Genomic DNA, 24,493 nt, shown 5'->3' with positions numbered 1-24,493 from the left:
TCTGTTTCCATGTTTATCCGTACGTCTGTATAATACCGGCGGCACGGCGGACGACTGGTTAGCACATCTGCCTCACAGTTCCGAGGACCGGGGTTCAAATCCCGGCCTCGCCTGTGTTGAGTTTGCATGTTCTCCCCGTGCGTGCGTGGGTTTTCTCCGGGCACTCCGGTTTCCTCCCACATCCCAAAAACATGCGTGGTAGGTTGATTGAAGACTCTAAATTGCCCGTAGGTGTGAATGTGAGTGTGAATGGTTGTTTGTTTGTATGTGCCCTGCGATTGGCTGACAACCAGTTCAGGGTGTACCCCGCCTCTCGCCCAGAGTCAGCACACCCGTGTCTCACTTGAGGATACGCGGTCATGGATATGGAGGGATGAATGCATAATACTGCCCCCAGGTGGCCAACATGCACGCAGCACAAGGAGCAGTAGAATGACCGTTGAATTGAAGCGTGACAAAAAATGCTTTCATTCTTTCCATTGTATTTAATTATGTCATAACTTTATTTTACAAGTGCAATAAGTACAATATTACTATTTTTAGCTATTTTTCCTCATTAAAGTGCACATTACAAAACAAAAAGTGTATGTTTTGTAGCCTGCCCGCTTTACAGCCCCAGAAAGGAAAAGCAAAAAGCTGAGGTTGACCCACGGAAGGGAGGAAGGGATTCAAGGTCAACGCTGCGTTCTGCTGTTTTTTTTCCTTCTTCTTTTTCCCCACAGAGCGGAGGGCGAAACAGCACTTTTGCGTATCGCTGCTCTTATTATGACGACACAGGTCGGGCGCGTGGGAGTGGAGGTCGCGGGCCCGAGAGGGAACATCTGCGACTGTCCGCTCATCCGGAGTCTCGCTTTCCTGCGGGGCTCCGACCGGATGTTTTCAATTTCAGTTTCATTGCGTTTGCTCTGATGGTGCTCACCGGCTAAACAGGTTACCCAGGAAATTGCCGCAGAGTCTTCCCGGTGACAACGTAAAACACAACCGGCTTCGTCGTATACAGTAAGGCGATATGACAAGTTACTTTGGATTATGAGACATATTTAAATATAATTCTCTTTTTTTTTTTTGCTTGACTAACACACCAAATAAATGTGGAAGTCGGTTAAAAAACGTTTATAAACATACTGTACATAGACTGTATAGCCACACATACAATTTACACAATATATAGTATGTATGTGGGTGTTTATTTGATTACGGGCCCTTTTTGTGTCCTCGATGTAAAATTGAAAGAAAATATATATTTTTTTCAACAAGTGTTGCCTAAAATGTCATGTTAATATTAGTATATTTTGACCTTTTTGCAGCGCTTTTATGGTGGTATTTTACAGTTTTCACCCTATCCCTAGCACAGGGTTCGGATATATGAAGCTCTATCTATCAATCGATCTATGTGATTGGTTCCAAACTGTCAGGGCTGTTCAAGGTATCAACAGTCAGGGGTCTGCTGTTTACGGTAGCCATGACTTCATAGAACAAAGTCCTTAACAAGGCATCATTTAAGCTATCACGAGTGACCAAGCGGTATTCAGTACTCTCGTGACAGTCTTTATCTGGCAGCGTGACCGGAGTGGGGTGCATTCATCTCAAAGTCACATTTGTCTTTCGGGAAGGTAAGTGCTCAGTCTCTGAGTGCGCAGCTCACCCGAGGCCGCTATAAACGCATTGTGAGCGCCAACAAAGTTTGTTCCACGGTCACGTCGGATTTGTCGAACTGCACCTCGCTCGTCTTGTTTCCTTCCTTCTGTCGTCCCAAACGGACCAAAACAGTCCATTCCGCGGTGTGTGATGGGAGTAGAGGGCTCTAAGTGTTCTGGAGGTCAGTCACGCATCCTCCGACCCTCCGCAGCTTTGCGGCGGATCGCACACTGACGGATGAACGAAGCAACAGTTTTACTCATTCCCGTAAATCCGATTTCATTGATGGTGAATGTCGGAGTCTCCCTCCCACCTCGAGGAGGCCAACTGTGCCCGTGAAAACGTCCAGTTTCAACAGTTTGTTGTGACGTGGGAGTGGTTTCCCTTTGTCCAATAGTTTTCTTTCCTGTCCATAATTTTGCCTCTGCACATCCCGAACGATCGATCACCCGTTCGGCATTTTCTTGTTCGTTCACTGTAATCGATGCATTTGACTGGAGATGTGAGACATGCTACAGCTTCGATTGCTTTGGACCATGAAGAGAACTTCCTCAGACGCTCAGCAAGACTCGCAGTGTTTGTGACTTTAGTGAACGGTGTCTGTACTTTTCTGATTTCTGGGTCTCCCGGGACCAGATCCAGCTCAACCGTTTGAGGAGTGGGCAGTTCATTTTTCCACAAGAAGGCACTGCCAGTGAACCAGCTAGATGCAATAAGCTCTTTGACAGTCATGCCCCTTGATGTACAGTCAAAACCATTGACATGGGCTTGTACCAAGTACCGATCTTTTGGACACTGTTTGCTACAAAGCTGTGGAAACGACGTGCATCGTTGTTGATGTAGCACAATAGCACCTTTGAGTGGGTCCAGAAATATCCTTTTAGATCATAACGCAGTTCCTCCCTTACCATGTTACTCACCGAGACTGAGACTACAGCTGCTGTTAGTTCAAGCCTGGGGATTGTGGTCAGTTTTGTCGGAGCAACTCGAGCTTTTGCCATGACTAGAGAGCGGTGTATCTCATCTTTAGCGTTTTTGGCTCTCAGATTAGCTACATTGTCCATAACCACTTGAGCTCGCATCGGAAAAATGGTGCAACTCAATTTCTTTCGGCTCTCCAAAATTAACAGGTAAGTAACAGCGTGGTATGTTTAGCTTTCCCAGATTTACAAAGTCACTTCACCAATTCTCCCAAATTGGCTTCAGTGTGTCCGATAGGGGGGGGGTCGTCCCATCCAACACCATGTTTGCAAATTTCTTGCAAGATCATCTTTCCTTTGAGTACATATGGCGCTAAGAGTCCGAGCGGCTCAGAGATTGACGCAACAGTGGATAGAGTGGCTGGCTGGGTTTTTAGCGTGTTGTCGAATCTGAAACAATCCCTTTTTATGTTCCATTGGATGCCAAGTGCTCTTTCTTGTGGCAGGTCTTTGAATGTTAAGTCCTTTTGTGTTTGTGTTTACAGCACACACTGATGGAGGAACGCTTCGCAAAACAGTGCGATTGTTGGAGGCGAACTTGTGGAGACCAAGGTTGCCATTGCCGCAGATCTCCCTAGCCTCTTGCGCTAACAATTATGTCGTTGATGTATGAATGCCAGTCAGATTGTTAATTGCAGGAACTGATCGTTGAGGCTGGTTCCGTTTTGTTTGGCTGAGCAGTCGAATACGACCCGCGGTTTTGTTGGCTTTTTAGGGTTGTAAATCCCACGGTGAGGGATGTACCCTTGTTCACCGTTTGTTCCTTCATTGTGTACGTCTTTCAAATATGTCGTTCATGTATGCAACATAGACCTTTTTGTATTTCTCATCCTTGTTGAACTGTGTTGGAGTCTGATGTCGCGAGCCTTTTGTTGTCTGGTAGGCACGGCCTTTGTTTGAACGGAAGAGGCATTGTTCATTTTTCTTTATTCCTTCCGTTACTTTGTCCAGAAACATGAGATCCTCTCGTCTGACTGTTTTGTCGCTTGCTGTTGTGTCCTTGAAATCTGACTCGTGAACTTTGATGAGACCCATAGGAGTTACCGGAGGAAGTTCTTTTACCGTGTTTCAGTTTTATTAGGCTATGATGCGAAGCCGGCCACGACGCTCCATCCTCGGTCTGTCTGGATTGCAAATGGCTCATGATGTCCTTTCCGAGTAGAACCTGCTTCGGCGCTCGAGTTCTGGGACAGTTCAATCCAACGAGTAGCCCAACATCACAGGTCAGGAGAGGAGGTATCTTACCAACAATCTCTGCGAGATGGGGCCATTGCTTTGCCGTTTCATTGGTGGGAATATTGTCTTAGTTAAATGGGATATAGTCCTTTGTGTAAGAGGGCGGAAGGTCAATGTGAACATCTGAGTTATAACACGTAGCCCTGATACGCTCTGACTTTTGACCATCATGCGAGCTCCAAACATTGTGGTTAGTTTTAGCTGAACTGGGTGCGAGTTTGCTTGTAACTGGTTAATTAACTCTTCACTGTCACTTTGCGTGTCCACTAGAGCGTACACTAACTCCTCTTTGGACGGACTCAGGGCAGTGGAGACCCACACGGGGACAATCACGGAGGTACCACCTGATTGGCCTACTTCTGTGACATTCAGAACTGCGGCTGCCGTAGTGTCATTTTCGGTTGTTGGATTAACGTTTGCGGGGCTCTGAGGTCTTTGGTTTGTCTTATGATTCCCGTTGTGCAAACAAGCGGGGTCCCGTCCTTTGCAGGTGTCACGTGTGAGGCCATGACGACAGTCTTTGGCATTATGACCGACCTTGAAGCACCCATAGCGTAGTCTATTGTCCTTTACAAATGTCCGTTTTTCGTCGAGAGATCTTTGAGAAGCTCGGACACTTTTAGCAACGTATGCCTTTCATCTTTGGAAAACATGCAGGGTAGCTTTGACTTTGTGTTATCTGACTTTGCTTTATTTGCAAGAACAGTAGCTTGCGTGGGAAAGACGTGGGTTGCAGATCTGTTCGGTTGTTTCATCTCTTTGAAAAGAAGTCGCAAAGTGCTACAAACGCTTTGAAAGAGGGGAACTCCCTGCCTACCACGAGAGCAACCGTAACGTTGCGAGTCATTAATGCTGGAAGCTTTTGCAATAACTTCTGGTTCTCCTCACAGTCACTTAGTATCTCCAACCCCTTAACAACTTTTTTAACAGGTGCAGCTTATCAGCAGGAGATATACTTTTGCAGTCCACCAGTGAAATGGAAGGAAAGCTTGCATTCCGTGTGGGCGATTGGATCTCCGCTGAACACGACGGGCACGACGGGTATGCTGGGATTCCGCTTACAGCAGTGCTTTCTCGGATAGCTTTAGCCAGCTGGGAAATGTCTGTGGGAGGCGAAGTTGCGCTAAGTTGAGGGTGAGGTTGTTGCACAGGATTGGCAACTGGAATGGACGCACATTGTTTGGTTGACAGGAGGAGTTCTGTAACATCGACTGACCGTCCCCATCAACTTTGAATTCAATCTCAACTTTTGCACTTTTCCTTTTCTGCTTGTAAACGCTCCAGTTCCCACTTTTGTGCATCCAATTCCCTCCTGCGTTTCCTCCTCCATTTCTCTCAATTCCCCCCCCCCCTTTGTTTGATTTCCTCTTGCGTAATTTCATACCGAGCGACCTTTGCAGCAATTTCCGCGGCCGCATCGATTCTGTTCGAAGCGACGCTTGTTCCAGAGAGGCGACTCGACTGTGCTGCAGTCCCAAATATGGACTTAGCGTGTCCATAGGCTAAGAGTTGACGGAGGCGCATCGTACTCCTCAATGGCTGCTAATGTCCTTTGTTAGTGACTCGCAGGAGTCCATTTTGCGCCTTAACTTTTGCGCACGAGGCCGTTCTCATCTCGGCGGTGATGTTTCGTTTCATGAACGGTTTCGTGAACTTTCGGATCGCAACTCCTCCTTGTTCTTTCACTTTTGACTTTTCAGTCCATTCATTGCCGATAAGCTAGCTCGCACTCGCTCAAAACAGGAAGTCCTTTCAAAAAGAAAAGCATGCAAATATCACACAGGAAGTTCGTCTTAACTGATCGAAAAAGTACCAAATAGATTACTGCTTTGCAACCTTAGAAATTCACTTGGGGTTATTTACTTATATACACATATTTACTGACACATACACACACCAATGAGTGTATGTGTGTGTGTATATATATATATATATATATGTATAATGTCTATATTGGAATAAAATAACTGCCCTTCTGTGCTGCTGCATGTTCATGTAATAATGGTGTACCTAAGTAATTACTCTCGGTGGTACTTGGTGTCAAAACTCTTGAGAACAACCTCATGTATATTAAGGTTTAGATTTTAAAAAGTATTAATTGTGAGGAAAAAGCGGTACTGAAAATGGATGGATGGATAATTAAATACAACAATGAATGGGCATCGCTCCCTTGAAGGGGAAGTGTGGGGGGGGGGGGGGGGGGGGGTGCTTCATATGCCGCTACAGTGAGCTAGCTCCGGTCCTGGCCGTTAGCTGACGTCAGCGCGTGTCGCAGGAAAACCGACTGGGCTGCAGCGGGAGGCGCCGTCGACACAACCCACAGATTTAAGAGCTTAGCGCACCTTAAAGCTTTGCGGGAATGTCGATCGATGGAAAGCGCAGTCGACGACGGGCGTCGGAGTGAGTAACATGGTAATTTCTCACATTTGCCTCTCGAGTGCGTTTTGTCTTCGATGTATAACAGACCGTGAGCACGTATCGCGAGAGCAGAGATGTGTTGCTTTGCATTGATTGCCTGCGAACATCAGCCCGTTCAATAAACACTGCCCCCCCGCCCCTCCATATACTGCAGGACCGCCACAGACAGCACCTCCACACACACCTGAAAGCATGGCGCCCAAGGTAGGACACACACACACACACACACACACACACACACACACACACACACACGGACGAGGGGCGAGGGTGTGTGGGGGCCACATCTTCATCCTCCTCACTTTCTGATTCACATGGTCAGGGAGGTAAAAGGAAAAAAAAAAAGTGGCTGTTGAAAGCTTTAAATGTGTTGGTGTTATAATCTTAATAACATAGGAACAACCAACGTTAAAACAAATAAAAAAAATGTTTACTGTCAAACTAAACAAAGAGAAAACAAGAGAGAATTACGTCTGGTGTATTTCAAAACAACCACATAGCTTCTTTGACTGAAAAGGTACAGTATGCGTTTTTCAAACTGCTAGCAAGATTTGACTTTTGTTTCTGCCCCCGCCCACTCGTGGGCCTCCCCGAAGAAGAGATCCAGGAAGTGATCGTTTCATTGCGCTCGCCCGGCCGCCTCGACGGCCCGCTAGATGCTCGATTTGTTCGAATGCACCAGTACAATCAATTCAAAATATAAGAGAGGCGATCAACTTACCTGACGACCCGGTGAGATTGGCGACGTTACATATGTTCTTAATCAACTGGAAACTTGTTTGGCACTATACTGCCTATCAAGGCATTCATAACTGTTGATACCACTGCGCCCATATTTAATATTTGTAGAATTTTCGGGAACAGAGCCTGAGTGTGTTTTATTTATATATTTTTGAATCTTAAGATATTTTATTTATTGTCCTACATTACAACGTCAATGTTCATTATTCTTAGAATTAGAATTAAAAGTGAATTGTACTAGAATTATGACGCTCTAATATTACATCAGTGGCATAAAAAACATCGATACTGTAATTTGTCGTGAGTTTTGGGGAAAATAGATGGTTCTCAAAACTTTGCTATGATGACAGGCCTGAACACGTAATATAGTGAGAGAGAAAAAGAACAAATGTATTCCGTGATGACCAATTGCAGGGACTCATTGTTCCCGGGTTGGGACTCATTGTTTCCATGACGTGTGCAAGCCGGGACTCACGTAGACTCAAGTGTAAAATGATCTATGGTCCTTACTCTGTTCTGTCTTTGTTTTTCGTTTATGTTTGAGGTTTTTGAGGTTCTTAACTACTCCGTGAATGATGGTCCAAAAGAGCATCAAAGAATTATTTGTTTTAAAATCATCGGGTTACATGAAATAATTCAGTAATTGTTTCATGTACCACTAGAGGGCGCGAACACACCATCACGCTTTAATTCCACTTGAAACAGAAAACACGACACGGACAAATGTTTTGTTGATATTAATTATAGCACGTTTGTCTTCACCCTCAGGCGGGAGCGCAGATCCGGCGGGCGGCCATCCTGGCGGCCATCTTCATCCTGATGACGCTGTTCATCTTGTACAGCTCCAGCGCTAGCGCCGGCGAGACGGCCTACACGCCCTTCCGCATGGCCGGAAACCACACGCCCAAGCCCACAAACCTCAAGACGTGGGCCACGCAATACGACTACGTGCCCGTCTACGGCCACGAGGTACGCCCCACCGCCTTAACACCACGGGTGGGATGTAGCGAGAGACCGTTTGTTTTTAGGGCAATACCGATACCGATTTCATTGGGTTACAAAAACAACGCCAAAAAAGTAAGTTGTCTGCGTTTTTTTCAACTGATTTCGGACAATTTTGAATCACTGAATCCAAAAATGACGACATCCGTTTCTCTAGCTCAGGTCAGGTTTTTATGCCAAAATGTTAAATGGTTTATTAATCAAAGGTTAAAAACTTAACTCACTGTAAATTGAATAGTAGACTTTGCTAAAAGTAAGTACCTGTAAATTGAATGTTAAGTCATCATTGTTCTAAATTCAGGGCAGGAACCGCCGTTAATATCAACCTCGAAAACAAAAACCACCCGGGGGCAGCATAATACAGACATATGGAAATGCTGTACACTGAGAGAGATTTTTCGCAGAGGATAAATAATATATGCATGACAGTATTGTTTTATTGGATGTGTATTTTGCGTCACTTTTTCTTGTTCTACTTTTCTGCCACCCGCGTGCGGTTACGAGCTGCGATTGTCACTCTTGCGGGCAGAGATTGACCTTGCGCTGCCAGCACTGCGCCCTGGTCAGCAGCTCCAGCCACGTGCTGGGCAGCAAAGCGGGCGAGGAGATCGACGGCAGCGAGTGCGTGATCCGCATGAACGACGCGCCCACGGCGGGCTACGAGGCCGACGTGGGCCGGCGCACCACGCTGCGGGTGGTGGCCCACTCCAGCGTGTACCGGGTGGTCCGGCGCCCCGGCGAGTTCATGGTGGTGGACCCCGACGGCGAACGCACCGTCATCTTCTGGGGACCTCCGAACAAGATGACCAAGGACTCGAAAGCGACCGTGTACAGATCCATCCAGAGGATCAGCGCCACCTACAAGCAGGTGTCGTGCTTTACCGTGGCTCCTGCCAAAATGTACAGATTCGACAATCTCTTCCAGCTGGAGACGGGACGAGACAGGTGAGCTTCACAAAACGGGAGTGAAATTGGGCTTGGAGATGAAATTTCCCCCTAAAATGATTCATAATAGTGCCACAAATGCCACAGTATATTTATATTAGCCAGGGCTGTGGCCTGTCTAAAAGAACCACCTCTGCTCACTTCAACACAGTTCCGTGGCACCGAGATGCCACAAGATGGATTGAATTCACAAATAGGCTACTTTGCAAGTTTGTGACTCGACTTTGGAGTCAGCCAGTCGTCCCGAAGTTCAAAATGGGAGCACATAACTCGTATTGTGGCCTCCCTCCACCGGCTGCCTGTGCACTTTAGTTTAAGGTTCTGCTGAGACTTGATTGAAAGATGTTTACACACTATTCACAAAAAGTGAGTTCCCCTAAAAAAGTTTAATCATTACTTATCATTGCCACAATATGATGCCAAAGCACTACTTTATAGTAGCCAAAGCTGTGGCCTGTCTAACGGAAAGTGTGGCTTATCAGCAAACGTTTATCAGCAAGTAACGGGGGGGGGAGGGAATAGGGCCGCCCCCATCAGCGAAAAGATGAATTTGCAGGTAGCGGCTCGGCACGGAAATACGTATATAAACACTACAAAACTAAGATTCTGAAACAGCCTCCGCAGAGACAGCGCAGACTGAACAAAGCTACCCGTTCTTGCCCCCGACTTGTACAATGTTTGAAAGGGGAAGTACGGAATCGCTGTCGTCTGATTGGTCCATGGCTTTGTGGCCTCCACGTGCACCCTGCTGGGAGCTTTCCTGCAATAAACACACGACACTGGCTCTTCCTCCTCAGTAAAGCGATATTTCTGCTAGAGTGACGATTGAAAAAAATAGCTCAGGCTAATAATAATTCATTTTTATCACTATCCAGGTGTAAAAGAAGAGGCTTGCTTAGATGTCGCTTAACAAACCACACGATACTGCGCATAATTTACCCCAGGCACCTTTACAAGTCTACAGGTGTCCTTCGTTGCTTTCGCTAATATGTCGTAACTAACTGTTTGCCCAAGTCCCCTAATTCCCGATGTTTACATCTGGCAAATTCTCAAATCACGTCACCCTCAACGACTACAGTCTCGAAGCGACCCGACTGTTAATCTCTCCCTGGCCTTTGCAATACCACCCCCCCCCCCCCCCTCTCTTCGTATCCCACTTTGCATTACTCCAGAACAAAGTCAAGAGGGCGGACCCCCAAAACGCCCTAATACCACGCCACTACATAAATCGACAACTTCTGTATTTTAGTTCTCCTAGTCAGCCAGCAATAGAGCCACAGTAGAAGTTCTGGGTCCAACTATACTTACTAAGCATCCTACGTCGCACATGTGAGGCAGTTTCTAACAAGACGACCAGCAGAATCTTTTGACAAATGGGAGGTGAAATCAAGTAGGAGGTTTGCCCCTTTCTGACCTCTCTCTCTCTCTCCAAACCCCTCCCGAAGTTTCATGCAAATTCTGAAGTAGACCCCCGTCGGAGGACTGCACGACCGCATACTCCAAATAATGGCAAAAATATTTCCTGCCATAAATTCTCCCACAATCTTCTCGAGTGACTCTACGAAACCCCGCTGACAAGGGAGACGCCCGACTCGCTGACAACTCCTAAATATATTTACTTGATAGCATTTAAGCTTTAGTTCTGTCCGAGGGCAGGGGAGCGGCTTAATACCAATTACCAAATGATTTCAAGAGTGTCCCCCACATTTTCCGACGAGCCACCGATCACCGCCCGACTCCGACCTCAGCCACACGACAGCATCCCTGGTGGCTTCTCGTCGTGTCCACTTGGTCCCCCACTGAAACAGACTCTTCATCACATGACTCCGATAACCGTTGAGACACAGGATCGGTCAGCTCCTCTTTTTTTCTTTCCACCTTTCATTGGCTCTCTTTCTGTCCCGAGAAACATCATTCATACAGATGCCGCCATCGGGTTAAAGAGTTCAATAAGTTCAGTCCTAACTTCCGCTGGCAACGTGTCAAGCAAAGCAATTCTATAAATAACATTTGACTCCTTTAAACGGGAGGGATGTGAGCCCGTCTTATCTGTCCAAATACTTATGCAATTTCCGAAGTGAGAACTGGGATCCCTGAGAGTCCGAGTGCTTCGTCACCGTGGGCTAGGAGGGCGGGAACGTGTCACGGATGACCGCCGACGCCAGGCTCAGGCTGTCTGTCAACGTTTTTGCAGCGCCAGCGGCCAGTCCGGGCAGCCGTTCCTGTAAAAACTCCAAATCTTTGAAAGAGCATTTTTGGGTATATTAACCCACCTTTTTGAATGCGGGCTCGTGCGGAATTGATGGGAGTTTTATTTGCCCTCTGTCATTTGAGCAGCTCCCTCGACCGGATAAAGGGAAGTCGGCGGGGGGCCGCTTTCGGGAAGGTCCGTAATTGGATTTAGTGGGGGAATTTGTCGCTTTTTTTTTTTCTTTTCTTCGCCGAACAGCTGCCATGGCAGTGGACACCGCACAAATCTCATGAATTGTTCATTTTCTTCTATTTTCTTATTCAAATCTCTTTTCTCCATCCACCCTGCAGCGTCCCAACTTTTCCTCTCAGAATAACCTCGCTTTCTTCCTTCTGAAACTCTTTCGTTTCGCGCAGGCAAAAATCAAACTCGTGGCTGAGCACGGGCTGGTTCACCATGGTCATCGCCATCGAAGTTTGCGACCACATCAAAGTTTACGGGATGGTTCCACCTAGTTACTGTGGGTGAGTATCGTTGCATGGCTTCTGTGTCTTTTTGACTTTTTTTTTTTTTTTTGAGTGTACTCGTGATGGATACGCCCACCAAATTTCATGGTGCCAAGCGAAACCGTGAAACATTTGGGGGCTGGATTTTCCAAAGCCATCGTGTAGGAAAAACAGCCAATTTGACCGTAAAGTGGCCATTTCAAACCAAAATGGCAAACTTCCTGTCTATTTTCAAGCTCGACTGCTTCAGACTTCTTTGCGGTTGTACTCATGCCGAGCAAATGTCATGTTGCTGAGCGAAACAGACTTCGGGGGCAGACTTTTCAAAAACCAAAGAGGAGGATTCCTTTGAGCAACCTCACCCAAAAAAAAACATTCTCCTCCTCCTTGCAGGAACAGGTCGGAATCCAAGAAGTTGCCGTATCACTACTACAAGCCGCGGGGCACCGACGAGTGCGTGACATACATGCAGAACCAGAACAACCAGAAAGGGAGCCACCACCGTTTCATCACCGAGAAGCAAGTGTTCGGGCGCTGGGCGCATCAGTACAACATCACCTTTGCGCATCCCGCCTGGTGAGACAATTTACGGACGCTTGGATGCGGGACGCCATTCGCTTTCGGGGATCACAAGAAGGAAGTGTGGTCGGAAGAAAACAAACAAACAAAACAAACAAACAGCGCCCTTCCAGGATCACGTACGCTGTCACCATTTGAAGGAACCTTTTTTTTTTTTAATGTGCAATATTTGTATTCATATGTATTGATGATTAGGGTTGCAAAATTGAGAGTTTTTCAAATCTGAAATTTTCCGCACCAGAAATGTACAAGTTTGGCTCTTCAATATACTGCACAATGTAAAATGGAGCAATTGGCAACAGCAGCTATTTGACATAGATATCTGTTTATGAAAAAAAGGTTTAGATTTTCATATCTATATCGTTTCTTCAAATTACCCTCAATTCGCATGGAAAGCCTCCAATTTGTAATATTTCCCAAATTCCCCAGCTTAACTTTCCACGGAAATGTTCCGCCTATTTGCAACTCTACTGATGATGCACTTGCAGGTACATCTCAGCACATTAAAATATGGGAGACAAGTTCATTTATTTCAGTACTCCGACATTATTCATTAAAGGAAAATACTTTTTCCCAGGGCAAATTCACGCATTATTGCTACATAAATCATTTCTATTGTTTCTTGATTGTTATGTAATATTCTAGTTTCTACAGATGGTGAATTTAATTTGTTTGCTGTACGTTATAATCATCACAGTTATACATATTTAAAAAAAAAATCATGAAATATTTCACTTGAGTGTGTGTAGTGCATCACTACAATGATTTGAACTATTGGAATTGAAACTACTTAACTAAATGAAGTTCTTGACACTGTTGTAATTTATTGAGCTGTACCTGTATGCTTCCCAACATCAAGCAGGATCACAGGAAGGAGAACAATTATTTATTTGCAGAAAAAGTGCATGCTGGCATCTCTTGATTTGATGGTGAGTGATTGCGTAAAGCTGAACATGACAGAAAATGTTAAAGCGTCTCGTTCAGATGTTGACGTTTTGCAGACGACGGCAGGATTGGGAAGAGATGTTTTCCCTGTTTGGTGAGGAACTTGCTTAATTTGTTATACGTGTTGTTTACTTGGCTAAAATAAAGAGAATACTGATTTTAGTACAACTTTGTATGATATATTTCAATTCGTCTTGACAATTTTTCCTGCGTACCTTTCAGTTCTTATAGACTTGAGTTCATAATGATTTTCAAAACTCATTCCCTGACCTCAACCCTATTGAGCACATCCTGGAAAAGCTCTACTGTGTTGACTTTTCTGCACACTAATAGGACAATTACATTTTACTAGTAGGGGGGGGGGGGGGCCTGCACTAGTTGACATTTACACACTACTAATACTACTATGTGGCCCCTGAGCACAAAAGTTGGCCCACCTCTGCTCTACCCAGTTGATTTCAGGGACACGACAGTGAAGAAGAATCACCTTTTTTTGTCATGAACATGAAATTTGTTCTCTGCATTTAACCCATCACAGTGAACACATACACGTTAGTGGTTAGTGGCGTTTGAGGGCAGAAAACCCACCAATGTCCTTGTGAAGGTTTGTGTCAAAAGTGTTAAGAGTGATGCAGATTTTGAGGACATTTTTATTTCATAAAAAATTGAAAAAAGAACAGTGACCTCTTTAAGCACTGGAAAAGGCGGTCGCTATCTTCTGCCTCAACGTCGCCATGGAGATTAAAATGGCTTCCTGCAAGAAAAGACGAGTGGTTGAGTTTTCATGTACAGTGAAAACACTTTCATACTTTAAACACATTTTAACTTATTTCAGGAGAGTGAGCCTCTGCATATTTTCAGATGTATTTTATTTTATTTTTTTTTTAAATATCCTCCGTTATTCGCTGAAAAACTAGAATGTATTGCGTTTCTGCTAAGTTGTAGCATCTCGGCGCCAAGGAACTATGTAGGAGTTGAGGAATTTCCAAATGCTGAATTGCAAATGTGCATTACATATAGAATCAACTCTAAATTTGGAACTTGCCTGTATACTGTAGCAACCCATAAAAAAAACACTTAAAAATGGGCGCTGATGTTAAGGTTGAACTGCTTCACCGTATTCCGCGGCGTGTCTCACCTCAGTGCGAATGGTGCGGCTGCCCTGGGCGGGACACGTGTTGAGGTAGTGGTCGAAGAGGACGCTGGGACACGGCACGTCCAGGTTCTGGTCGGCGTCCAGGCAGGCCTCCAGTCCCTGGAGGCCTCCGAAGACCACCAGAAGATGCCTGCAAATGTTGCCCGTCAATGAGAAACAGCTAGGCGGCACCAGTGGCGAATTGCGGCGGGCGGCTTACTTGAACGGCGCCAGCGAGGCCTCGTCGACGCTGCTGCCTTTTTCCGAGGTCCCGACGGTCAAGTCGTAACCGTCCTCGTACGGACTTTCTGTGAACACGGCACCTGTGGAATGAAAATGTAAAAATAAGCAAAATAAACCAATAACTGCACATAGCAAATTTCCAGGGGGCCAATTGAAGGAAATGACGTACGCTATTCACCAAAAGGATATTTTCAGGGGAAATTTCATTATGAGCTTAAAATGCAATCCAGTAGAGGCTATTTCTTTTCCTCCATAAGTGAATGGGTAATGCATTGATTTGTTTTAAAAAGATCACAATTAGCGGAAATGGGGGCTCACGAAGTTTGGGAACACCCACTGAGGCAGGACGCCAGGCGGACGCTGTAGCCCCAGTAGAGCCCCGCTTCCGTGGCGGGCACGTGAGGAGCCACCACCGTCCCTTTGTACGTTTTGCTCTCTGGAGGACAAAGCAGACGGACGAACACACGGGATTTCAAAACACTGCCGGGCATCTTTTGAAAATATATATATATATATTTTTTTTTTTATACAAGTGACCATCACCTTGCTTCTGCAGCGTGTTGAGACGCACAGTTACTCGCAGTCCTGCCTGCAGCTGTTTGTCGATCTTAACCTCCTGAGGGAGCACAAAAGTCACGCGGTCATTTCCACAACAGCAACGACGACGACACCCCCGCCCCGTTGCAGTTCCTGGTCATCACCTTCCTCATGCCACATTTGACCAAAGAACCTTTGCTCGCTTTGGTGGGCCTGTCGAGGACGACGCCTTCGCGGTATTCCGATTCCTCGTCGATCCTCATGTGGTGAGGACTGTCCAAAGGGTTCAGCAGTCCTGGAGGACACCAATAAACCGAAGGAACATTAACACATTAACTTTATCTTACAAAAGTCTCCTAACACACAATGTAAAATGCCATAGCAGCGCTAACAACAATACTCAACAGATACACATTCTTCAACCCCTGCAACAGCTAATATTCCTACTTTGTTGTGATGGTCGCCTTCTGTTTTTCATCGTCAAATCTACGTTGTATGTCTCCATGTGTCATACTGCCCCATAGTGGCTAAGGCGCACACATCAGAAGGAGCAGCACTACGACCATTGAATTATCATGATGCATAAACTGTTTAATTCTTTACATTCTATAAAATTATTTTAGTACTGCATGCTTTTATAAAGTAAAATACTGTGGAATTGTTTTTCATTTAAAAAATGCTTTACAAATATGTTGATGTTTTTTGGGACGCTGGACCGGATTCATGGCATTTTATTGATTTCACCGAGGAAAGATGATTTGAGATGTGAGCGTTTCGAGTTACGGGCGTGGTCACAGGCCGAAATAAACTCATAAGTCAAGGCGCCACTGTACTATAATAGTTGTATAATCACATATTACACAACTAACCATTTCAAGTAATTGGATAAAAATGGGAAAAAGTGTGTTCCAGAATTTACAAACAAAAAACTAAAAATTCTGAACTGTGAGGAAGGGTTAAAAAAAATGTCAGAATGTTCAATGTTAAAACATTTCGATACATTTGCACCCAATTTAGAAAAACTAGCATTTTTTCAAAAGCAGACCAAAAACAAATGCAAGAAATGATTTTATATGACAAAATTTACTTCAACTGCATTTAAGTCTGTTGTATATTATATAAATATTTATATACCCAACTCATTTCCATGGTTCCCGTGACAAAGTTCTATTCTATTTATTCTATTCGAAATCTTGAAAAAAAAAAACCCACCAAAAATCATCAAGCAAGAGGAAAAAAATGTAATATACCTGCATACTGTAAGTCTTGATGCTTTGGGAAGAAAATCTTGCGCAGGTACCTGGCACAGATGGGAAATTTGTGTTCATCACAACCGCGCGCAGAGATGAACACCGTTTGAGTTTTCTGACACTCACTGTGGACACTCGAGGTATTGTAGAAGTCTGGCCAGCTGAATACACGCTTGTCCCTTCTTCCCCACGCCTGTAAACTCGCCTTCCACGCTCCTGTGCCACCAAACACAAACGACATACATTTTCATGCAGTGATGGGTTTTTTTAGACAAAGTTGGGCTTTGCGGTAACATTTCAGGATGAACTTAAAACGGAGGAAGAACCTTTACAGGACGGAAACTTTGCGGTTTTGAAGCTCCACGTACAGTATTCTTTTCAGTGGTGCCTTAGGTTCATCCTGAAATATCACACCAAAGCTGAAGACTTCCCTTTTTTTTTTTTTTTTTTTTTTAATAAATCCCCTGACGAACTCACTTGACATCTTCGCCTTGCTCATCAAACACGACAATCTCGTCGGCGCAGAAAATGACGCAGGCGCGGGCGATCTGTCCCGCCAGGTAGGTGCGGAGTTCGGCGGACTGAGCGTTGTCCAGAACCGAGCCCGGCAGAGCCACGCTCACCGTGTACGCTCGACCTACAGACACAAAATTTTCTAGATTTTTATATAGTGGACGATATAGGATACAGGATAAAGAATATATGCCTGTGAGTAACGTTATATTGTGTACTTCAAAGCAAAGTTAATGTGGTTGTTTTGTTATTAGGACACCGAGGAACTGTTTTAAATTTGCTGTGTGTGTGTGTGGGGGGGGAAGCACAAAATGTCTCCTTTAAGCACTCACTGTCATTCCAAGCTTCCCTTATTTTTTTTCCATTTACCTTTTTTGTTGTGCGCCTGCTCAGCGTTCTCCCTCTCGGCCGCCTCTCTTTGTTTCTGTTTTTCCAGCTGTTTGATCAGCTTGGCCTCCTTCCTCTGCTTCTTGACCTCCTTGACTGTTCAACGTTGGCAGCGGGAAGAAAATGATTAGACACAAGCCGGTGAAAGATGCTCTTAAAAACCATCACATTGTAGCCCCAACTACTGCTGAGAAGGACCTGATGTTAGATTTTATGGCTTTAAGTATCACAGGCTGGTTTCGGCAGTATTCACGAGTGCCCAGTACCTTGAAATAAGTCCGGTGCTATTGGTACTCGCCCAACCCTTGTATTGCATATTTTTGGCAGTAAAAAAAAACAACAACAATTTAAAAAAAAAAAAAAAAAAAGTTACTTTTGTTTGGTACATTTCAGAATCTGGTCTTTAAAAAATAATACTTTTAATTAAAAACTCTACTTATTGATTGATGACCAAAGTCTTTTTTTTTTTTTTTAAGTATCTTTTACTTGAGTACGAAATGTGAGTAGTTTTGTCAAATCTTAAAGTGGCCGCAATATACATCGCATCACAAACCGCTACAGTCAGGAATTATTAATTTTTTTTACTTTTTTTTTGCGTGGGGGCGGTCCCCCAAAAAAGATTGCATTGAGTCTCGAAAAAAAGAAAAGAAAACAAATGTCACTCGATGGTCACGTTTTAACAGAGCATGTAGTAGCATCAGGCTAACTGTTTACTCACTTTCCGCTTTCCTTTTCTTCCAGTCGACTCTCTCCTCCGGCTGAACACAAATGAAAAAAACACAATTAAACGTTGACAAAAGGGCCTGATAACGCTCCTTTGTGAGTAAAATAAAGGGTATATTTATTAAGTACCTGAGCGGAGGACGTTTTTGGTCTCTTCGTAGCGACAACGGTAGACATGTTTCGCTCACACAGACAAGTGACATCTACCTGCTTCCGGGTCACCTTCTTCTTCTTCTACGTTTATTAGTGGTTGGGAAACTATCTTAAAAGTGCGTTGGCGCCACCAAATACGAATCAATACATTTTGGCCAACTTTTCCTTTTTAATTCGACAGCGTCTTATCACATCTGATCATGTTTTACTTCTACCGGGTCTCTTGGTTGTTTTCATTTGGACACACCGTATTTCATATGATCCTATAATCATCCACAATACATCCATCCATTCTGACGGTCAGAGGCAGTAAGGCGGATGTCCTAACCACTCGATCACCCTGCTGCAACATTTACAATTTGAATTCTAATATTTGTTCCATGAAAACATTATTATTATTTTACCAACAGTCTAGTCTCTTCATTAGCGTAGCATTACGCTTGACTGTATTTGCTACCAGCAGTGGATATGGATGTTACGATTTTTTTGTCCAATCAGATTTCAGCCTCTCTGTGTTTCCATGTCAAACTGATCTGCCCAGGTCTTTCAGAATCAATCATGCTGCCCCATGTAGCTTAAACTATAATAGTAATAGGACTGTTTCATTAACCAATCAGATTTCAAATTAATCCTCCCAAGACCAGCAAGCACGACCTCGATGACATCATCATTTTTTCAGAGGGAACTTCGACTTGTACAGCATATGTGCAAGCGATCTATACACAATAATACATTTGATAATCAGCATCTCTGGTGACTATGATATTATGTTATAAATATTGATTGTGAACTGCTTCAGATGATGTATGTGACACAGTTGCAGGCTGTCATATTGCATTTTACACGTGACAGTGGTGGTACTTAAGAGGCAGATTCAACCCCGACTGAAACAGCAAGGTATTGCCATTTATTAAAAACAAAATATGTCATTAAAAAGCTAGTTACTTTCAATCAGGTAAAAACATTTCATTTTAATTAAAGTCACGAGGGAAACTATAATACTGAAAACTAACATCTACACAGTAGATTAAAATCATTGCTCAACAAAAAATCATAAAGCCTGAGTGATGACACAATTAAAGATACACAAACTAAAGAGGTTGTGTCTTGCTCATTGGAGAAAAAGGTTCAGACAGCGAGGACGCATTGGATAAATACACTACTCACAAAAAGTTTGGAATATGAAATTTCAGGATGAACCTAAAATTAATGTATGTAGAGGTTTTAGTGCATTGAAAGTTACAAAATTTAACACGAAAGCCCAATATGCCGCACTTTTTGTGGGTAATGTGTCTATATATGTAGAGACAGCAATCAGTGGGTTCAAATGTGGACGGACGGGCAGGAGGAAGTGAGGTCACGTGTCACGTGGAGCACTCCACTTTCTCAAGATGGCCTCTGCTGCGTCTAGGGTGGAGTCCTCCTTTTATTGGAACATTAAAAAGGTGAGTTTAAACCACCGTCAAGAACGAACGAAATCACAAGGAAAATCGCGGCGCATTTTACCTTGACGAAGCAGAATCGGATGTATTTATCAAAGTCTGCGCCGTGCTCCGGACTGTAGAAGGCCGACACGGGTATTGTCGCTAAGCCCTGCGCACCACAATTAAACCGTCTTACAGTGGAAACCTCAAACGTTCGGAATTTGATCAGCATAATGCGTCTACGCTCCAGTCTAGTTCAGTGAGCATCAGTGGATTAACCCCCGACACGTGTGCTTTGTACGTGTCAGGGAATGTTTTACCACGGTGACAGATTGATTTCATTTTTATTACTTCTTAGGGGAAAATGTGCCATTTCATCAATCAAAATCTGAATATACTTTAAATGAAACACTTACCTTTTCTTTAATGAGCCATTTGACAAATCTGAAGTCGTAGGATTCGTCCTTTGTGCTCGGGTCATTGAGATCCACCTCTGTGGAGAAAGAAACATTTTGCAACACAGTATACGTTGCATACATAAGTCGGTTCAGTTCAGGACGCCCGGAACAGTGAGCCTGTATAGGCATTTGATGCTGTATATGCAGTACACTGTACTTAATCACATTTATTAAACTATAAAAAGATAGGAATAGTGAAGGAGTTAAGTTCAATTAAGGAAGAAGCAAGTTGCTCAAGAGTTAAACATGGGCGTGAATATAAAAAAAAAAGCATCTGTCACTCATTCATTTGAAGTACCCAGCGATGTATTTATCAGACGCGTACATTTCGGCCACACGCTTCACTTTTTTTATTCCCGGAAATGTATTTTTAGCGTGAGTGAAAAGGTTATGTGCATTTTGATTGGCTGTCAGCTGCAAAGTTGCATCGTTGTGCGCCGGCGATTCACATTTTGAATCGCGGAGGCAAAACCATCGGTGGACTGATCGGCCGCTCATGAAAACCGTTGCCCAACCACGCACACTTCAGCCTCGGGTGCGCCAGCCTTTATACTGCCCCTGGGTGCCCAAGCCCCGCACACCAGAAGGAGCATCACAATGTGTATTGAAGTCAAGCAAAAAAGTGGGACTAAAATATTTATTACCATTTACCAAGAGTCAACATTTTGACTTCATTTGGACATCTGTCATCTATTGGCAATTATTGACATTTTTTTGGGGGGGGGGCGTCAGTGACTCACAGATTGAGGCTCTATCTCTCTAGCTCGGTATCAACAGTATCTATTTAGGCAAGTCAAAAAATTTGCATTTGCCGCAAAGTGCTCGCTCACCGACAGAGGAGATGTCGCTGATCATGAAGTAGCCCCCCTGTGGCATGATGGGCTTCAGGCCCACGCTCTCCAGACACTTGGCCAGCTTCTCCCGCTTTCGGTGCAGCGCGGCCGGCAGCTGGCGGAAGTAGCTGTCCGGGGAGCCCGACAGCTCCGACTCCCGCTCGAAGCCGCGAGCCACCGCCTCCTGCGGGGGACGCCAGGGAAGGGAGGTGGCCAAAATAGGATGAAATAAAGCAACTTCAATTTCCCATTGCCTTCATTGTGGTGGGCATCACCTGAGCGGCGGTGGCACAGTGGTACACGCTGTTCTGATGAACGGTCTTCATGTGTTTGATGATGGTTCCAGCGCCGATAGCCCAGCCCACCTGAAAAAAAACCCAAACCAACAACTGATTGCCACTCACATACACTGCTCACAAAAACGGGCGAAATTTGGGGCGAAAATTTCAGGATGAACCGAAAACGCACTTTAACCTTTACAGGTGATGCCCCCCCACATCCCTCCCCTTGTTAGTTGGTCACCTTCCATCCAGTGGCGCTGAAGGTCTTCCCCGCACTCCCGACCGTGATGGTTCGCTCCCACATGCCGGGCAGGCTGGCTGTTGATAAAACCAAAAAGACTTGCCTCATGACAGCACACAGGGGAAGACAAATGTGGGAACATTCCCGATAAAAAAAATAAAGAGACTTCATGCTTCATGAAAAATAATTATCTCCAAATGCAGAGTTACTCGCTTTATTATACACATTATTATTATTTTTTTTTTCAAGGAGTTTTAATCCTCAAAATTTTAAAAGTTGCTTGCTTTATTGTGGATTGTATTGTATTAAAAAAAATAATCATCATTTTTATCCCAAAAATGATAAATTTGAAGAAAATCACAAAATGTAGAAATACTTACTTTTAACTGGACATTTATTTTTATTTTTTTTATTATTATTATTATTTTTTTTTATTTGTACCCCCCAAAAAAATATAGTCTGGACAGAAAATATATCTTGTACTATAGCTACTGTGCGTGTTTATCTGCGAGTACTACTGGTGTTGTGATTTCTTTTGCAGTATTTCCCCCTCACCGATTTTCACATGCTCGGCTCCGTCGTAGGTGAGCCACTCGTACACTTCGTCACTGAAGCACAGCACGTCGTGCTTGACGCACAGGTCGGCGATCACTTGCAGCTCTTCCGTCTTGTACACCTGCAACCACGTTCACGTCCAAAGACAAAATGACGACTCTGCGCTCGCAATCCGGCCAAGCGCACCGAGCGCCGCTTCGGTTGTGACCTTTCCCAGCGGGTTGTTGGGCGTGTTGATGACGACGGCTTTGGTGCGCGAGGTGAATTTACTGGCCAGCTCGTCGGTGGACAGGACCCAGTCGCCGCTTGACAGGACGGCGCCTTCCGCTTTCTGTGAGGGTGAAGAACAGAGATCAACAACCACATCAAGTCAGACCTCAAATCAAAGCCAATGACGAGGGCTATACAAATGTGTAATTATTATGTTAATATGCCCTCACGACAGATATTACTGTTATTTGCTGAAAACCTCACTCGGACCATGTCTAATGGAAAAGTATTCCTTTGGAGCCATCTTGTGGCATCTATAGGCAATAACAAAAATACATCCTCCTGAGATGACAGTTTAAGGCACTTACTGGCCTCAGAGGGACGTACACCGCCTTCCCGCCGGCCATCTTCACCATGGGCTGATAGCAGTCAAAGAAAGGCTCCACGACGATCACCTGGAGGGGCCACATTGGTACATTTACCCCCTGAAAATATTCACGCAGAATGACGGGTCGCCTTCAGTACGAGCCGCCACCTCGTCTCCCTCGTCCACCAGTGCCTGGAAAGCGCAGAAGAGCGCCTGGTAGGCACCGACCGTCACCAGGACGTCCTCCATGGGATCGATCTGGTGTCCCACGATGCCGCTGAAGAATTTGGCCAGACTCTTTACCAGCCGTGGGTGTCCCTGAGGAGGGAGACAGCGAAAAGTCCCAAAATGGCACCAAGGGATTTAGGGAACAGCGAATGAAACAATCGCTGCCCAAGAACAGCTCACTTGTATCGAACATTTTATGCTACTTTTTATATTGTCCACGAAAAGTCACTTTTTCTTTCTAGAGGACAGGGCGTGATTCCCAACACAGCCTTAGCGTACTCACAAAGGCACGCGTGTACTGGTGCATGGAGGGACCGCCGCGCAGGGCTTCACAGAAGGCATCTTGGATGAATTCGGGAGGGGCAAAGTCCGGGAAACCCTGCCCGAGGTTGACGGCTTTGTAGTCGGACGCCAGCTGGGTGAACTCCACCCTGGTGGATGCGAAAAAAAGCCGTTAATGCCACAATTTGTCTGCTAATAGAATATAATAGCGTGTTCCCCCACTATATCGCACAATTTTAAGCAATCCTTTTGATGGGTTTTTACACTATACGGAAAAGTCTGAATATAGAGGGCGTGCCTGTAGTGTAGTACCACGTTGTGCCACAACTTGACGGGCAGCACCGAGCTCTACTGGAAGAGATGCAATATAATTTGGAGCAGGATTAAGAGGCAGGGAAGGTCCCCAACTAGTAATATTTGTTGTTCCCACAGCAGAGAGAATATACGCCTGTGATTATTGTTGTCTGCTCTGTTTGTATGTGCTGCTGCGCTTTGTGTGTTAAAGTATAAGTTATTTGAAGGTTTAGAATTGCTGTAACATCTATGCAAATATTTCCTTTTTTTGACTGAGTTGTACAGATTATAGCTCACATTAATGAGGGCAATAAAGTTTTGAAAATCTTTTTTTTCCCCACAAAAACCTGAAATTTGAGCAGGGGTGTGTTGACTTTTTTTATATCCACTGTAGGCCTGTGAGTATTGTTATATGCTTTGCTTGTTTTTCTGCTAATTTGCGTTAGCCCATCATTATATGTTCGCCTTAAGCTACTTCATACGAAAATGATATGGTGCGGTTTGTAGTTTACATTTACATTGTTTGATGTTCTTTTCTTCTACGTGTCAGTTTTACAGTAACAAATAAAAAGCCTGGAAGCGAAAAATCACGACTGCCGTGGCAAATTATCAATAACATCGATGTTATATTTTTGTTGTTGTCGAAGAGTCACGCACCTCCTGGCTGTTTCTTACCAAACGTTTTTGTCGACTCCTTCGGTCCTGCTCGCGTGAAGCCTTCGCGACATGGTCGTCTGTGGGAGGGAGGCAAGAGAAACGAAGGGGCAAAACAACATAGAGAAGTACTATGCCAAAGGTCAACCACAAGCGATTCATTTCACACCGTCACACACCTTTGGGAACTTCCGAAGAGTGGTAGCGCGGCGACTTGCAGTCACAAGATTCCCGATGATTATTCTCATCGGTTAGAGAAACGTGGCTAAGTTTAAAGTGTCTTTCGAAAGAACGTGTAGTGCAAACTACTGTTTGTCTGAAACCGACGAAGGGGTTTTATCTTTTCGAATTAGAGGGGCCGCTGTGGGGGTTTGTGAACTTTCCACTTTTGTTTGTTTTGATTCGCACTTCCGGGATGGGCGGGGCAAGATGCTCAGGAGACGTCGTCGTAATCCCTCATAAAAATAATAAATACTTTGCCACAGCCTGTGTACTACGTAAAGTGAAACGAATACATGTACTTGTCTATTAATATATATATATA

The 24,493-nt window shown here is 44.6% G+C and overlaps 2 protein-coding genes across 10 annotated transcripts; one reads left to right on the top strand and one right to left on the bottom strand.

The window, feature by feature from the left end:
• The first annotated feature begins 791 nt into the window (after positions 1 to 791).
• On the top strand, positions 792 to 13,369 carry st6galnac6 (ST6 (alpha-N-acetyl-neuraminyl-2,3-beta-galactosyl-1,3)-N-acetylgalactosaminide alpha-2,6-sialyltransferase 6). Of its 5 annotated transcripts, none has more exons than XM_061798944.1 (7): positions 977 to 999; positions 4,785 to 4,895; positions 6,427 to 6,476; positions 7,782 to 7,982; positions 8,545 to 8,960; positions 11,568 to 11,675; positions 12,051 to 13,369. In XM_061798944.1, the coding sequence occupies exons 3-7, from the start codon at positions 6,465 to 6,467 to the stop codon at positions 12,235 to 12,237; spliced, it is 924 nt and encodes a 307-aa protein (XP_061654928.1). In that variant the 5' UTR covers positions 977 to 999; positions 4,785 to 4,895; positions 6,427 to 6,464; the 3' UTR covers positions 12,238 to 13,369. The 5 variants fall into 5 exon arrangements, with proteins under 5 accessions (XP_061654926.1, XP_061654928.1, XP_061654927.1 ...); XM_061798943.1 differs by lacking the exon at positions 977 to 999 and adding an exon at positions 3,835 to 3,841; XM_061798940.1 differs by lacking the exon at positions 977 to 999 and adding an exon at positions 6,130 to 6,254 and having other exon boundaries at positions 3,946 to 4,895.
• A 444-nt stretch (positions 13,370 to 13,813) lies between these two features.
• Positions 13,814 to 24,349, bottom strand: LOC133489808 (putative methyltransferase C9orf114 homolog). Of its 5 annotated transcripts, none has more exons than XM_061798936.1 (22): positions 24,129 to 24,349; positions 23,971 to 24,029; positions 23,003 to 23,150; positions 22,660 to 22,809; positions 22,493 to 22,579; positions 22,123 to 22,245; positions 21,915 to 22,035; positions 21,360 to 21,436; positions 21,113 to 21,202; positions 20,835 to 21,021; positions 19,963 to 20,039; positions 17,965 to 18,004; positions 17,229 to 17,342; positions 16,824 to 16,983; positions 16,473 to 16,562; positions 16,347 to 16,396; positions 15,261 to 15,391; positions 15,103 to 15,175; positions 14,878 to 14,995; positions 14,537 to 14,639; positions 14,320 to 14,467; positions 13,814 to 13,935 (listed from the first exon to the last, which is right to left on the bottom strand). In XM_061798936.1, the coding sequence occupies exons 1-21, from the start codon at positions 24,195 to 24,197 to the stop codon at positions 14,321 to 14,323; spliced, it is 2,214 nt and encodes a 737-aa protein (XP_061654920.1). In that variant the 5' UTR covers positions 24,198 to 24,349; the 3' UTR covers positions 13,814 to 13,935; position 14,320. The 5 variants fall into 5 exon arrangements, with proteins under 5 accessions (XP_061654920.1, XP_061654918.1, XP_061654921.1 ...); XM_061798934.1 differs by having other exon boundaries at positions 14,897 to 14,995; positions 24,129 to 24,348; XM_061798937.1 differs by lacking the exon at positions 24,129 to 24,349 and having other exon boundaries at positions 14,897 to 14,995; positions 23,953 to 24,109.
• Positions 24,350 to 24,493: the final 144 nt, after the last annotated feature.

Source organism: Phyllopteryx taeniolatus, chromosome 15 (assembly GCF_024500385.1).
Source record: "Phyllopteryx taeniolatus isolate TA_2022b chromosome 15, UOR_Ptae_1.2, whole genome shotgun sequence".
NCBI classification, from domain to species: Eukaryota; Metazoa; Chordata; class Actinopteri; order Syngnathiformes; family Syngnathidae; genus Phyllopteryx; species Phyllopteryx taeniolatus.
This window is presented reverse-complemented; position numbering and strand designations above follow the sequence as displayed.